We start from the raw sequence: 16,605 nt of genomic DNA on the forward strand, positions 1-16,605 counted from the left end.
GTGTAGTCCTATTCACATGAGATCCGAGAATAGTTCTAAACTGGTTTTCTTCAAACCCAGCCACCACATCACGCTTCAATGTAGCTTGAAGGACACCAACAACCATGTTGCTGGCTACGGGACGCAGAGTTAATGACCTTACTTTGCTCAACATTTCTAAAGACAGTTTCTTTGATAACAGAGAAAAACATCTTTCTGATACCAGTCTTTGGGTCTAAAATTGAAATCCATTTTCGTCAATAATCTGCATAAGTGCTTTCTAAACATGAAACTAAAGACATGCCCGGTAAGATTCGTAAGGACTTTTTTCTATGTGTGTTGTCACAAAAGCGGCATCCCGTACTGTAATTGAAACTGGTCTTCGTTCAACCTTACGAGGTAATGGCATCAACGCATCTCTAAGAAGTGGTAGATCAGCAGTAGCCTCTGAGATGGATTGATAATGAACCAATGGACGAAATACTTTCTAGAGGCAATTGCAAATCATCCAAACGTTTACAATAATTATTGCCGAATAATAGAGCTTCGTAAAGATCCTCACGATTCTTTTTTTCAACACATTTACTTCTACATGATGTGTATACATCATTTATACAATTTATACATTTTCTTGTATATACAAGATAAAATGTTTATTACAAACTTATAAATATTTTTTAATTATTGAATTAACGTGGAAGTTAACAACTGTTTTTTCGATTTAATAATTATATAAATTATGAACATTATCATTGCGCTTCATAATTTTATTATGGCTTTACCTATTTCATCATAGCGTTGTGCTTAATAATTTCACCAGCAGATAACAAACACGTCTTCATAATACAATGCTGTATGTTTTCCAAAGGCACATCAATATTACGGTTTTACATAACAATAAAACCGATATTATGTGCCGAGAAGGAAAACATACAGCATTGCAGGAAGTTCTTCCTGGTGAAGACTATGAAGATCAAAGATGGCTGCGCTCCCTTTATACTTGCTGGCAGCACCTAGCGGCTAAAGATGGAACTAAATTGACGGTCTATGGTTGGACATAGACAAGGAATCTAAGCTAAGTACACACTGCTTCTTCATAATACAATGCTGTATGTTTTCCTTCTCGGCACATAATATCGGTTTTATTGTTATGTAAAACCGTAATATTATGTGATTTTAGAGAGGAAGTCACAAGGAATGACGTTTGTAATTTTATTAACGAATAAATGTTCTGTATGTGTTTTTTTTTATCAGGCGGTCCCTTGATAAGTTTAAAATTTGAATCACTCTCAAGTGAGAGTGATTAAAATGGTGCGGCCTGCCTTCCTTGAGGTGCGCTGCGGTAGTGTGTTACGGACTTTAGAGTCAGCAAAATAATTAAAATAGATTGTAATAGTCTAAGAAAAACACGTACTCAAAATACGATAACATTCAGCATGCTAGAAATGGGCAGATGGCACTGTACTACGCCATATCTTTATGTTTTGCGGAAAACGACAACTTTATAAAATTAGTGTAGCAAATTTTAAAAATCGTCATATCGTTTACTTGGCAAATTTGAAGCACGAACTCATCTTAGATTTCACATAATATCTAAATCACATCATCTTTGCACATAACAATATACTTACTTCCTATTAAAGTATAAATTCTACAAATACATTCACTCCACAATATTTAAAATAAAATGAGCCAAGAACGTTTATCGATAAAACCTACTAACATTAAAATCTTTTGGGCAGCACTAAAACCGCCATGTTTTGTGGCCAGATGACGTCACAGTGGCACGAATTTTTTGTTGACGTTTCATTTCCATAGGTTTCCTACTTCAGTGATGGGCCTGTGCCAAGATAATTGTGACGTTGACATTGACATTCCCCTTTAAATAAAGGAATCCGTGGTATAGTCGATTACACCAAATCGATTATTTATATACTTAGAGAATTGTGGCACACCTACAATGGCGGTAATTCAAAATAATAATATCGTTAACTGGCAGCATTAAAATATATAACATGAAAGGATAGTTTTGCATTTTTATATTAATGTAACTACACCATAGAAAAACTCAAAAATACCACATCGGGTTTTTTATGTTATATTTAAGATTGCCAGTTGAAAATATTTTGAATTGTCGCAGTTGCCGACATGATTTCGTGTCACAACTAAATGGCACAGTTATTTATTTCTTTTAATTATTTTCGTTGGTAGATTTTGGTGCTTTACGTTACGTTATTCAATGAGATTTAAGTTCATAGTCTGGTCAGCGAATCATGGTACAACTAAATAGCGGCAATTCAAAATGTCTTCAATTGGCAACATTAAAGATAACATAGCACGATTATATACATTTATGTTTTTCTATGGCATAGTCACATTCATATAAAAATGCAAAACTACCCTTTCATGCTATACTTAATGTTGTCAGTTGTAGATATTTGTAGATATTTTGAATTGCCGCCCTTGTAAGTAGTTGTGTCACAATTCGATGGCCATACTCTATTTAAATTGATTAAAATACCTATAAAAACAGTCATTTATCCTAAAACAAAGGAGTACTATTTATTTTTAACACAATCGATTTCCTTTAAATCGATCCTATTTGAGGGATGCTCTAATTCTAATCCCCACGTTTGTGGAGCTAGTTACGTATATTGAAATAAGTGTTGCAGAGGCTTACAAAGATTGTTTAAAACAAAAAATAGAATTCTACTTATTTTCTACAATTGGCCATTGCCAATGAAGCTAAGATTTCAATAGGTTAATCAAGCAAAATAGACGAATTTTTTGGTACATATCCCATTCGTGTAACGATTAGGCCCAGAATCGGGTTTAGTGGAATCTGGTGGGCTTCGTTACAACAATTTGTGGATTCGTTAAACTAAAGTTGGCAGCACTGTATAATACGCTTTAATGAGGCTCATAGTTGCTACCACATTAATATTTTTGTAATATTGTATCTTAAATCGGTACTAATTCTAAGCGTGGTGATTTTAAAGTGGAAATAATGGGCAGCAAAAGTGGATATAATGAAGATTTATTCGAATACGTAAAAGTCAGTGAAGATGAAGACGAAAATAATGCTGTGGAGATACCTTGTGAAGTAGACGGAACTCTTTTACTATCTACGCTTGTAGCTCAATTTCCCGGTACTTGCGGATTAAAATATCGACATCCAGATTCTAAATCAGTTCGAGGTATTCGTCTAAGCGACGGGAAATTACATCCCCCAAGTGAAGTAGGCTGGGGTAAAAACTTATACGTTTGCGTTTTTCCGAAAGAAAATAAACGTAAAATGGAGGACGTCTCGACAGATAATTCGGCTGCCAAAACTAAACGTTTGGAAAAAAAGTTAACTTGTTCAGACTTAATTTGCTTGGGATTACCGTGGAAGTCAACAGAAGAATCTATTAAACAATATTTTGAACAATTTGGAGAAGTCGTAATGGTTCAACTAAAAAAAGATAAAAGTGGCTGTTTTAAAGGATTTGGTTTCATCCGTTTTGCTACTTATGCCTCACAAATGAGAGCACTTGCTCAAAGACATAACATAGACGGCCGTTGGGTAGATGTCCGAATTCCTAATTCCAAGGAAGGAGTAGTGCCCCAAATGCCATGTAAAGTATTTGTTGGTAGATGTACAGAAGATATAACAGCTGAAGATCTTCGTGACTATTTTTCAAAGTTTGGTGAAGTTACTGATGTTTTTGTGCCTCGTCCATTTCGTGCATTTGGTTTTGTCACGTTTTTGGACCCAGAGGTAGCTCAGAGTCTTTGTGGAGAGGATCATGTAATAAAAGGTGCCTCTGTTTCTGTGTCTAGTGCTGCTCCAAAAGTCAAAACAAAATCTAACAGCAACTGGAAGGAAGACTCATACAGTCATAACAATTGGGAAGTAAATCGGTCACAATCTGGATCTTCAGGACCTCCAAGCAACAATGGTGGGAATAGTAACATTGATACATTAAATATGCAAAATTTAGGCATAAATCCAAATGGTGGGCCACCACCAAACTTCAATTTACCAATAAGTTTAGTTGCTGCAGCATTAAACCAAGCAGGGTGGAGTGGATTTTTAGGAGGTCCTGGAAATACTGGACCTAACTGGCAAGGGCCCTCTCATGGCAATTCAGGCAAAAATTGGAATAGTAACCAAAATTGGGGATCAAATGGCCCTCCTCCTTCATGGAATCAAGGGAACCAAGGAGGAAGTCAACAAGGTTGGAACGGAGGTGGAGGAGGTGGAAAAAATGGCAATTGGAATCAAAGTACTGGCTGGTCAGGCCCAGGAAACTGGAATAATAATGGTAATGGGAGTTCTGGGTCAGGGAATGGATGGAACAACAATAAGCCACAAACATGAGGTGAGCTTGAGTACAATTGTAGACAGAGATGTATGTGTTGGTTTGTTATAAATTTAGGTTCTAAAGTACTAAAAATGTTATCAATAGAATGGATTAAAAAAATCTTAAAATATTAATAACAAAAATACATTATGTATTAGCTATAAGTTGACTTGATTAAGGTGTGTAGTCTGTGATGAGTATGTGTTGAAAGCATTTAGTAAATAAAGCAAGTGTGAAAATAAGAGATGGATGTTTTACTCATGCTTATATTGAAGAACATGTCGAATGTTTTATGTATAAGTGTATGACAGAAGATTTATTGCTATTGTGTCCGAATATTGGTGACGAAAGTGACATCTGTAAATTATGCACTTTATTTGATAGTATGGGCTGTCTGAAAAGTAAGTGTTTTGTGGTTTAATTTATTATGGATATGAGGTGAACATACAATGTTTGTTTTAATAAGCTAGTCCAAGTATGCAGAATTACAGGAGCATTGAATAATGACAAGGCTGTTTGTTAAACTGAATGGCTATTATGGTGTACTTTTAGTAAATCTAGCACTGAACATAATCATGAAAGCGACTGTGGTAAGTGAAGTAATAATGTGTAAAGTTTAAATGAGTACAATTTTCATAATTTTATTTTTCTGTACAGTTAAGAGAGCAACAAGGGAAGTTTTGCTTGAAGTAAAGTTTGGTGAAGTATTGTCGTAATATTTTTATTTATATTAATAATCAAATAAACATCTGCCATATGTTCACTTTACAATCAAGAAGAAGCATGTACGTATTTTGCACAGGAGCTGATTGACAAAAGTGATCTAGAATTCTAAATTTAGATTTCATTAATCATTGTTATATAATATAACTTACCTCGTAAACTTCAACCTCAGATTTAAGAATATTTTCCATAAATTCTAGTAATTAATTGAAATTTACGTATTCTAATTTGTCAATTTTCTAGTTTAAAACTGGTTTAGAAGAAAAAGTGAGCATCAAATCAGATGACTTCATAATGTATCTTCTTACTTCTTTTGTCAATGATTTATAGTGTCATATTCATAATTGCTATGTTAATTTCACTTGTATGTACTACTTGACATAGAAGTTTGGGTGCAAGATAGTATTTGTATGTATGTATATTAATGAAATAACAGAAATTTTCAGATGTAATTTATTGGGTTTGCTCTCTTTATGACTTTCCCATTTTGTTGCCTGTTGCATATAACAAAAATAAAGATTTTTCTATTTTCCCCTGTTTACATGCAAAAGATAATTACATGATCAGTCGCAGATGACCTTTAATGCCTTGGTGGTTGCCATCACTGACATTGGCCATGTCATGAATACATCTTGTTGCTGTGGAGTTTAGAAAAATAATGCTAGTGATGGTGAAAGTGAGGTGCAATGAGTACAATGAAGTCTGTGTCGTTCTGTTTGTATTGGTCTTAAAAAAATATGTGACCTTAAATAATTCCTCATGTCAACATTGACTTTGGTGCTCACTTTGAGAAGGCGGCACGACATGAGAACTCTCATGTCTTAGCCGCTGGAAATTATATACCCGATCCTGTAGACCGAATGGTAAACAGTCGACGTCGCCCAAAACACGTCATTACAGATCCTCCTGATCCATTAACGGTGCTTTTAGGTACCACAAGCATCAGTCACCGTCCTCGTCGAACCCGTCGCTTGCGACGAAGGGCTCGACGAGCGAATTAACCCACAGATACAGCCCACGAAGTTTGTCGCCGGATCTTCTCAGTGGGTCGCGTTTCCGATCCAGTGGTAGATTCTGCAAAGCACTGCTCTTGCTAGGGCCAGTGTTAGCACCACTCCGGTTTAAGTCCCGTGAACTCACCTACATGTTAGGGCGAAGCTTTAATAGCCTCTCAATGCTATCAGCATAGGCAGGGAAAAAAAATTGGTGCAACCATATTTTATTTACACTAAAGATATATCAGTATATCTATCAGTTCTATCAGAAGATAGATCAGTCAATTTTGCGAGTTTTACCTTTTCTAAAGTAGTGTAAAGTATTTATTTCTAAAGTAAAAATGCTTATAAACTGGTTTAAACCACTTCAAGATTCTGTGCTGCATTTCTTCTTAAGTTGAATAGTTATTAATGTGTGCTTATTCAAGCCTAAAGGCTTAATGTGGAATATAATTTAATAAGACATTCCGTTTATTGTAAATGTGTTTGTCAGTTCAGAACTTTTTTCATTTATAATCTTTCCAGATTTACTATTAACCTCAACATTCATTTTTATTTTTATTACATGCTGTTTTATGAACCTGTACCAGACAATTACACCTTTATCATGGTTAAAGAGCAAATATGCTTACAGCCAGGCGTTAAGCGATTGCCACAGCTAATAAGTGGATTTCTCTCTCAAACCCTACAACGGTAAACATGGTTAAAACGTACTGGTGATTGACCTATGTGATGTAAGGTAAGAGATATTTTCGTAACTCTGGTCAAATATATTTTGGAATCACAATCCTGTCTATTTCTATCGCCAAGCACTCGTACTTCTATACTCCAGCTTGCAATTGAATTGAAATATAAATTTATAACTAAAACTGACAAAATGTGGGTTAGGATTCATCTTTAAGTTCTTCATTATCTGCTCATTATTTGACCAGACCTGAATTTTTGTACACTGAGACCTCTATACCTACCATGCATGAGGTGGGGACTCACTAAGCTCAAAGTGGTAGACGCGCCGAGCGCTCAGGTAAGACAGGTATCGATTTCTGACGAATTTTAAATCCATTTGACCGCCTCTGCCGTTTTGAAATTGTAATTGTAATGAAACAGTAATATAAATGTCATTTTTTTACAGGTGACTTCAAAATGATGTATTGGAAATTATACTATACTATCAAATCTGATAAAACTAATCACTGGGATGTCTTACCATTGAAAGAGGTTTGCTATCGACGTTCCAAATATACGAGCCCTTATGAGATTAAAGCTAATTGAATTTCCAGGAATTCTGAGATTTCAATAAAATGACAATTAAATTATTTGTTTTATTTTTAAATGTGGAAGCTTTCTGTTATGGTAATTGAAACGAACAGCACCACATCATTAAATACATACATACAGCTATACACTTCAAAATCTTATAATCACAATACAATCACAAATCATGAGATCCATGGCAAGTCGAAGAAACTCACCACATGACAAACCATCAAGATATTTGGTTTGCGGCCAGAATTTTACACCCACCAAAAAAAAATTTTAGAGCCTTACGCTTCCATGAATTTCGTACATACTCAATGTAACATTTTTTAAAAGTTCCTTAACTAAACATTTACCAAACGTAGGTAGTCCAAAAATTAGACGCCAGCCAACGAAAATAAATAATCAATATTCGAAGTACTAAAGACAGGCGTAGTTTATATATTCTGTCTGCTTAGTGCGAGTTTCTTAACGTTCTCGATGGCGTAAAAGTTAACCCATTTTTGTATGCAGTTGGAACAGCGCCTCTGGCGGATAACATACGCAATAATCCCTTTCCATACAAATATGAGCTAACTTTTACGCTATCGAGAACGTTAAAAAACTCGTACTAAACACACTGACGACATCATATTCAATATTACACACGACGTAAGTCTGAACCAAGATTATCTGGTTTGGGATCATTAAATTTCCTTTTCAATTGTCTTGAGAAAGTTTGACAAGCTATCAAAACATCCAGTATACATAATAATTCACGCAACAGGAGTGGTCCTGTTACGTGAACCACTATGAACCGTTTTAATTATCTTACCCACATAAGATGTAATAACAGATAATAAAATTATTAGGTCAATTCAGTTATTAGAAAGATAGATTATAGCTTACTTAAAGAATATAATTTTGTTATTATTATTGTATACAAGTTTGTAAAATGTGCGGGATTGAAGAGTTCAGGCGTAATATGATTTTTTTCGTTGGCCAGTACCTTTAAATTTTTGTTCTAAAAAAATTACAAATCGTTGCATGTCCTTTAGGTGAGCACATACACATAGGTACTTAAATGTAATACACAAAAGTTATGAATTCCCTTTTTAATGAGGTCTTTAAGAAAAAGAATAACATCCTAACAACAAAATTTCAGTCACAATTACAAATTTAATTTTTTTACATGTATATCGTGTACACACATTTATTGAAATCAAGTAAGTGTATTTTGAAATTAACAAAAGTATACACAAATTTTGAATCCTTCGTATCAGCCATCACTAGCTTTAACAATAAATTCCAAATTATTCAGCCTTTCAATAACTGGAATATTTAATTCCAAGCAAAGTGAGCGCAATTTTTGATGAGAATTAATCCTTGGAATAAACCCCACTTATTCTTTGAAGTATCGATATAACAGGAAAAAATATATTGAGAATTGCAAGTAACAAATATTGGTAATGTTTTTTTACATTTATTTTATAAGTAGGTTGGAACGGTACGGTTTCCAAAATATAAACGGTATTAATATACTACCTCAGCATAAACAGTGAAACAATGTTCATCTGCGAAACTAAGCATTCTTATAGTACTGCTAAGTTTTAATGTACCAACAATCTAATGCGGAGAAGCAGACTAATCTCTAAACCGCTCGGTTACAAAGTTGGCACATCTGACCTCTGCTGATTTTTAACAGGATTACAGTGTGTTTAAAATGAAACCAGTAATAACATGTCAGAAGCGACCCCTACAAATAATTTTGATTTCTAAAACGGTTCCTTTTACCCGCCTCTTTGTCATTATAAGGTATCATTTCATTAACAAGTTTAAAATTTTAATTTAACCGTTCAGTGTTCACTTGTGTGATATTCTTTGAGTTTTGACCTATGCATGTCAAAGTTACGTATAAATGAACTGCATTTGTATTTATCATTATGATGCCACTAGTGTCTAGTTATAAAATAATAGACCCATTATACTCAAGAATTTCGGCTGTTTTCTATGTCATATTCAAATGGATCTAAATATATAATCGGCTAAGCCTAGGTTAAGCCGTGAGTGAGCTTTCAGCCATTTACACTATGTTAATAAGATAGTGACGAGTAGTACATTCTTATTAACCAAAGTAGTACACAAAGTCGCTACACTACTACTACTTGTAAATACCCAAATATAAAAATATAGATGATTATTTTGATAACAAGGTTTTAGTATTTATGCACTGGGAATGGCTGATCCAAGCTGTATACTGTGCACGGTTGGTTGGCTTGAGAAGGTTCGTTTTACGAAATGTTTATTATTCTTAAATTATATAATTTCAACATTCATATAAAAAAATCGTTATAACTGAGTAAATTTACTTAAAATTAACGAGGTGGGCTGATTACATACAAAAGTATAAAAGATAAACAGAACACTGAAATTTTCTATACACATAAAGAAATGTATGTTTATTTACACTTTTAATTTTTTTGCTGGCCTCAGCGCATAGTTAATCGAAACTTGTCGCTTGATGGCAGCTCGCCGCGGCTGTCTCCTTCCGTTCCATTCTGCTTCTATCTTACAGGCAAGTTCAAAATCACTTTTCTCTTGTTCAATTATTTCCTCGATCCTCAATTGTTCTTGCAAAATATGCTTAACATCACAGTTTTGTAGAGGACTAGACAAATTTTTAACAACTAAATTGATTTTATTATTATTGATAGGCTTTGAGTCACAAGGAGAAGTGCTGGACAAGTTACTACAATTAATCTTTTTCGAATCACTTCTCAAATGTGGTTTTCGTTCTGAGCACACCTTCCTCTGGTTTATTTTTGCTTTCTTGGGCGTTGACACGGTTTCTTCGTCATTTATACTTCCCATTGATCTAGTTCGTCGCAGATTTGTTTCGTTATTAAATTTAGAAATACCGTCATTAAGTATATTATTTTTATTACGACTAGGATATCTTCTTAGTACCGGTTCAGTTGTATTTCGGCATGTTGTCCTCTTCTCTTTCAATCTTGTTGTTGTTTCTTGTCTTGCAGTTTCACGTTTCACAATATTGCCCTAAAAAAATTTTAAAATAAATATTTTTATTTATTTTTTGCTTAGATGGGTGGACGAGCTCACAGCCCACCTGGTGTTAAGTGGTTACTGGAGCCCATAGACATTCACAACGTAAATGCGCCACCCACCTTGAGATACAAGTTCTAAGGTCTCATGTATAGTTACAACGGCTGCCCCACCCTTCAAACCGAAACGCATTACTGCTTCACGGCAGAAATAGGCAGGGCGGTGGTACCCATCCGCGCGGACTCACAAGAGGTCCTACCACCAGTAAGTTGTCATGGCACTGGATAGATTCTATTATAAATATGTAATTTGTTACAAGGGTGGATTGTTGTTACTTCATTCATCACGACTAAACTACTAGCGCGTAAGATTTAGTCAAAAAGCAAAAGTCCAACTCATAATTAGATCACTGCAAGTCTCACAAAATCTTAATTGGGTACTCAGTAATTAATAACCAGATATGAGCAATATTTTGAATACTTATAAATTTTATGTCAGAATATATTGAACTGTTTCTTTATATTTCCATTTTTAAGTAATGAAGATTTTCTTTGTATTTTTTTATATAAACAAACATTTCTATTATTTACTTCAATTGGACTAGCTTAGGGTTTTAATAAAATTAAACTGATGTTCTTAAGGTTAGGTTAGGTTAAGGTCAGGTTAGGCATTTTCATGAACTATAATAATTTTTTTACCTTTTTTACAGCTAATAAGTTTAGGGTAATAACAAAAGCAGATGGTAAATTTTTTGATAGTGAAATGTTTCGGAGTCGGCACAGTCCTTCCAAGTATTGTGCACGAGTAGGAGCATTTTCCTTCAATGGCGCGATTTCTTTGTCGATTCGTCGGCACGGTATCCGCAGTGGAAATCCTTTTCTCCCACTGAAATTTAATATATATGTAGAGAAAAACCTTTATTATTTAAAACTGTTTTAACATGATTTACATTTAACATTTTTTAAACATGATTTTTCTTCAGGGTCCATTCAGTGTCATGGAGTAAAAGGAGTGCTCAGTTTTGTAGTTTATCAATACTGTTTACTGTTTAATTTTTAATATTAATTTTAAAGATTAGGGCTTTAAATATTGTTTTATTATTACATCGTATTATATCTTATTATATTGAGTATTAAGCGGTAGGCAGCGGCTTGGTTCTGACCCCTCCCTTTTTTTTTCTCTACCTAAGCTGATAGCCTTGAGAGGCTATTTCAGCGTAACCGTGGCTAGTAGGTGAGCTCACGGGGCTCAAACCTGATGACGTTGCTAACACGAACCCTAGCAAGAGCCGTGCTTCGCAGAATCTACTACCGGATCGGAAACGCGACCCACTGAGAAGATCCGGCGAGAAACTCAGTGGGCTGTGTCTGAGAGTTAATTTACTCGTCGAGCCCTTCGTCGCAAGCGACAGGTTCGACGAGAACGGTGACCGGTGCTTGAAGTACCTAGAAGCACCGTTAGTGGATCGGGAGGATCCGAGATGACGTGTTTTGGGCGACGTCGACTGCTTTCCATTCTGTCCGCAGGATCGGGAATGTAGTTACCGGCGGCCACGATGAGAGGGTTCTCGTGTCGTGCCGCTTTATCGAAGTGGGTTCTGCCCCTGGCATTGCTGAAGTCCATGAGGGACGGTAACCACTCACCATCAGGTGGGCCGTATGCTCGGTTGCCTACAAGGGCAATAAAAAAATAATCACAGAAAACAGAATTTAGTCTTTTATTGTTTATTCATTCTGAAGTACTCCATATCTATACTAATATTATAAAGAGGAAAGATTTGTTTGTTTGTTTGTATTGAATGGGCTCCGAAACTACTGAACCGATTTGAAAAATTATTTCACTGTTTGGAAGCTACACTATTCCCGAGTGACGTAGGCTATAATCTTTTTTGAAAAAAATTAGGGATCCTTACTAAAACTCCTATAACGTAACCCAAGGTGTAAAAAAATTATCTAAAATATTCTTTACAACACGAACTATTCATGATAGAATAATGTACTACGACTTTGTAGAACACATTATTATTTACAAAAAGTGTCGCGACAGCATATTATGTGTAACTATTATAGTTATGCCGCAATAAGTGTTCTTTTGTGAAAAAAAAAAAAACAAAGTTTGTTTAAAATCCTAGCGGAGCCGGAGCGAGCCGCTAGTCATTATATATATATAAAAGTCGATATATTTATTTGTATGTCCCTATAGACTCCGAAATAATTTGATCAACTTTGTTGAAATTTACAGGAAAACTTCAGGTTGGCAGGATCTTGCAAGGTTTGGTAGCAATAGGATCAAATCAAACATAGGCTAGAAAAAAAGGGTTGGGGTTTGACATTGAGATAAAACATTTTTTGCTAAAGAACTCAATACTAATGACCTGCCTGATTCTGAATGCAAGATATGATTATTTGAGTCAATAAAATAACAATTTCGATCCCATGTCTCAAGGTAGATGGCGGTTTGCATAAGTGGCATTGCATTGTAATATTTATGATCTATGGTAACCACTGAACACTAGGTAAGCTTTGAGTTCATTCACCCACATGAGCAATTGTAATAATCAGCTTTGAATTTTTGGCTTTTGTCTCAAATTATTTTAGTTATTAATGCTGCCATCATTTACTGTAGCACCATAGATATTCTTAAGGGTTTTTGGGTTTACTACTATTATCAGGTAAATAATAAAATTTATATAGCTTAATATAATTGATTTGGATTTGTTACAGCTACAAAATAGATTTTTTGAGACAGTTTAACCTTAATCAAATTCGTAATATTTGTTACTTTTACCTAGTTGGTTTAGTTCCTTCAATCGGTTTGAAATAACATAATTCTTGTTGCATTGAATCCACACTTCCAGTCTCTTTACTCCTATGATTTTCAGAAGCATTGACCTTTTGACGAATTCCAGTGCAAGGCAGAGGTAAAGATACTAGCAAAGAATTTTTAAACTTTGGTTTTACTGTATCACCTAATGCTTTCTCACTGACTTTATCCTTATGTTTCTCTCCATTTTCTTTGTTCCACACTTTCTTGTCTATGAAATCTTTGATTAATTTACCATAAGAAGAAATTAATTCAGGTGACCTGGATGTTACTTTTTTCTCACTGGTTGTTGCTGGTGTTAAGTTATTGCATGAACTACTGGCTGTTGTTGCAGGTCTAAAATGGAAATAGAAATTCAGAAAACTTTATTCAATTTGGAAACATTTCACTGAATATAATATAAAAAAAAAAATCCAAGCTAATCTTCAAATGTACTGTTTGGGCAAAATTAATTTTTACTAAGGACAATAAATTTCATTTTCATTTACAGTAAATGTTCCTTGCAATATGTCTTTAAAATTGGTTCAAATCACATAAGACTTGAAGATATTTACTCTTTAATGATGGTAGTTTTCATTTTAGATAGGTAGCCATCAATTTTTGCTGTTTTCAGTTTGAATTTCATTGCCTCTCTTTGATTTTGCCTTGTGTGTGCATTTGTAGATGAAGCTGCGTTATCCATGTGCTCTTTCTGGATTTTCAATGCCAAAACTTCATCTTGTTTTAGATTTTCAATATATTTCTTATGTGCTTCTTCTTCTTCTTGTTGAATTTTTCTGAAAGGTTAATTTATTTTTGATAAATTTTTGTGCTTTTAATTTTTTTTAAAATGCATATAATATAAAACATAATTACTTTATTTTTTGTTCATATTCTAGGCGTTCGCATTTAATTAATCCAATTTAGTAGGTACTTTGTTGTTGGTGGCAACTAGACTTCTAACATAACACAATTTTATACTAGTACATTGAGTAATTTTAACAATCATATTTCGCAATAGTCACAATGAAACATTGCCATATTTAACTAGTGTTAAATAAATAAAAAACATACTTAATCAGTAACTCAGTTTCCTCAATGTGTTTTTCTTCAAGCCGTTCTCTCTCTGCTTTAAGGCGCTGAAGTTCTTCTTCATATTCCAATCTGATTTCACCAGGCAAACTTAGCCTCGTTACAGGTTTTTCTATGAAAAAATAACATGATATCGTAGAAATGAAATAAATGGTCTGTGTTTCAAACTATAAATTTTTCACCAGTACATAATAATAATAAAAAATACAGAAATATAAATATTACTGTGCATTTGTTCAATTCCTGAAAGAGTAATTTGAGTTCAATTTTATATTTCTGGAAAAGTAGACAGTATTTCAAGACGTACTCACCTTCTGGAAGAACGATGTCATCGCCTCTTGATTTAGTATCTATTTCTTGAGGAAATTTATTTTGAATGAAGCTCCACAACTCAAGATTTACTAAAGTTTTTCGCTTTGTGGCCGTCCTGAGCCAGGATCCAATTCGTAATCGACAGAGAGGACAGCACAAGGCATTATTTTCAACACTTCCATTGAAACAACGATGACAAAAATCATGAAAACAAGGTAATGTCACTGGTTCTACTAATATTGATTGACAAATGGAGCAAATCAAATCTTTTAATTCTAATTTATCTAATTTTAACAATTTATTATCAATTTTAGACAGCCGCTTCTTTGACTTGGCCGCCATTTTTTATACGACAAATGTTTTGAAGTTTTTGACATTAGAAATCCATTTTGTGTTCAGAATTTAAGCATTGATTCGATTATCTGTCTCTGTTTTAATATAGCTTTTAAATAGAGACAAGGGAGAATAGAAGTTCATAGTCTTTATATAAAATTCCGCTGAAAACGTTTGATATACAAACTGTATAACATGGGAGTGCCAGACAGACTCGTGCTCATCATACGAGACTACTTGTCGAACCGTTCGTTCCGATATCGAGTCGAGGGAACACGCTCCCGCCCCCGTCACGTCACAGCCGGAGTCCCGCAAGGCTCCGCCCTCTCCCCGTTACTGTTCAGTTTGTATATCAATGATATACCCCGATTTCCGGAGACCCATCTGGCGCTCTTCGCCGATGACACGGCCATCTACTACTAGTGTAGGAAGAAGGCGTTGCTTCATCGACGACTTCAGACCGCAGCTACCACCATAGGACAGTAGTTCCGGAAGTGGCGCATCGACATTAACCCCACGAAAAGCACAGCGGTGCTCTTCAAAAGGGGTCGCCCTCCGAACACAACGTTGAGCATCCCTCTCCCGTCTAGGCGCGTCGACACCTCCGCCTCCGCCATTCGCCCAATCACGATGTATGACCAGCCCATACCGTGGGCCCCGAAGGTCAAACATTTAGGCGTCACCCTCGACAGAAGGATGACATTCCGCCCCCATATAAAGGCGGTACGCGACCGTGCCGCCTTCATACTAGGACGACTCTACCCGATGATATGCAGGCGAAGTAAAATGTCCCTTAGAAATAAGGTGACACTCTACAAAACTTGCTTACACTCCGTCATAACCTATGCAAGTGTAGTGTTCGCTCACGTGGCCCGCACTCACTTAAAATCATTCCAAATTATTCAATCCCGTTTTTGCAGGATAGCCGTCGGAGCCCCGTGGTTCGTCAGGAACGTCGACCTCCATGACGACCTGGACTTAGAGTCCATCAGTAAGTATCTACAGTCGGCGTCGATGCGCCACTTCGATAAAGCGGCACGACACGAGAACCCTCTCATCGTGGCCGCCGGTAACTACATTCCCGATCCTGCGGAAAGAATGGAAAGCAGTCGACGTCGCCCAAAACACGTCATCTCGGATCCTCCCGATCCACTAACGGTGCTTTTAGGTACTTCAAGCACCGGTCACCGTTCTCGTCGAACCCGTTGCTTGCGACGAAGGGCTCGACGAGTAAATTAACCCTCAGACACAGCCCACTGAGTTTCTCGCCGGATCTTCTCAGTGGGTCGCGTTTACGATCTGTTGGTAGATTCTGCGAAGCACGGCTCTTGCTAGGATTCGTGTTAGCAACGTCGTCAGGTTTGATCCCCGTGAGCTCACCTACTAGTTAAGGTTACGCTGGAATAGCTTCTCAAGGCTACCAGTATAGGTAGGGAAAAAAAAAGCCGCTGAAAAACGTCATTTTAATCACTTGAACCATAGATAAATACACATAATTGACTTGAACCACTGGGTTGAAATGCTTATTTTCACCGGAAATTCGATAAGGTGCTTCGAAAGGCTATATCATTCTATATCATTGAATTTTTGGACCAAGCTTCTTTAGATGCGGTTTGAGAGTAAGTCAGAGAATTTTTTTGAGGAAATATCATTTGTCTCCTTACTCAGTTTCTGTTTTTTTGAATATTCGGGGACTTTAATGATTTCTTGGGTTAAACAACGGA

At 35.7% G+C, this 16,605-nt stretch overlaps 2 protein-coding genes across 2 annotated transcripts; one reads left to right on the forward strand and one right to left on the reverse strand.

Moving 5' to 3' along the window:
* Window positions 1-2,866: 2,866 nt before the first annotated feature.
* On the forward strand, window positions 2,867-7,356 carry LOC114241599 (TAR DNA-binding protein 43). The gene is made up of 3 exons (XM_089733015.1): window positions 2,867-4,343; window positions 6,678-6,782; window positions 7,176-7,356. The coding sequence occupies exon 1, from the start codon at window positions 2,987-2,989 to the stop codon at window positions 4,340-4,342; it is 1,356 nt and encodes a 451-aa protein (XP_089589141.1). The 5' UTR covers window positions 2,867-2,986; the 3' UTR covers window position 4,343; window positions 6,678-6,782; window positions 7,176-7,356.
* Window positions 7,357-7,359: 3 nt separating this feature from the next.
* Window positions 7,360-15,145, reverse strand: LOC114241598 (uncharacterized). The gene is made up of 6 exons (XM_028172459.2): window positions 14,548-15,145; window positions 14,219-14,348; window positions 13,720-13,941; window positions 13,130-13,501; window positions 11,041-11,227; window positions 7,360-10,336 (listed from the first exon to the last, which is right to left on the reverse strand). Exons 1-6 carry the CDS (start codon window positions 14,888-14,890, stop codon window positions 9,743-9,745), a joined length of 1,848 nt encoding a protein of 615 aa, XP_028028260.2. The 5' UTR covers window positions 14,891-15,145; the 3' UTR covers window positions 7,360-9,742.
* Between the last annotated feature and the right edge of the window lie 1,460 nt (window positions 15,146-16,605).

The sequence above is a fragment of the Bombyx mandarina genome, chromosome 15 (assembly GCF_030267445.1).
Source record: "Bombyx mandarina strain Sakado chromosome 15, ASM3026744v2".
Classification (NCBI taxonomy): Eukaryota; Metazoa; Arthropoda; class Insecta; order Lepidoptera; family Bombycidae; genus Bombyx; species Bombyx mandarina.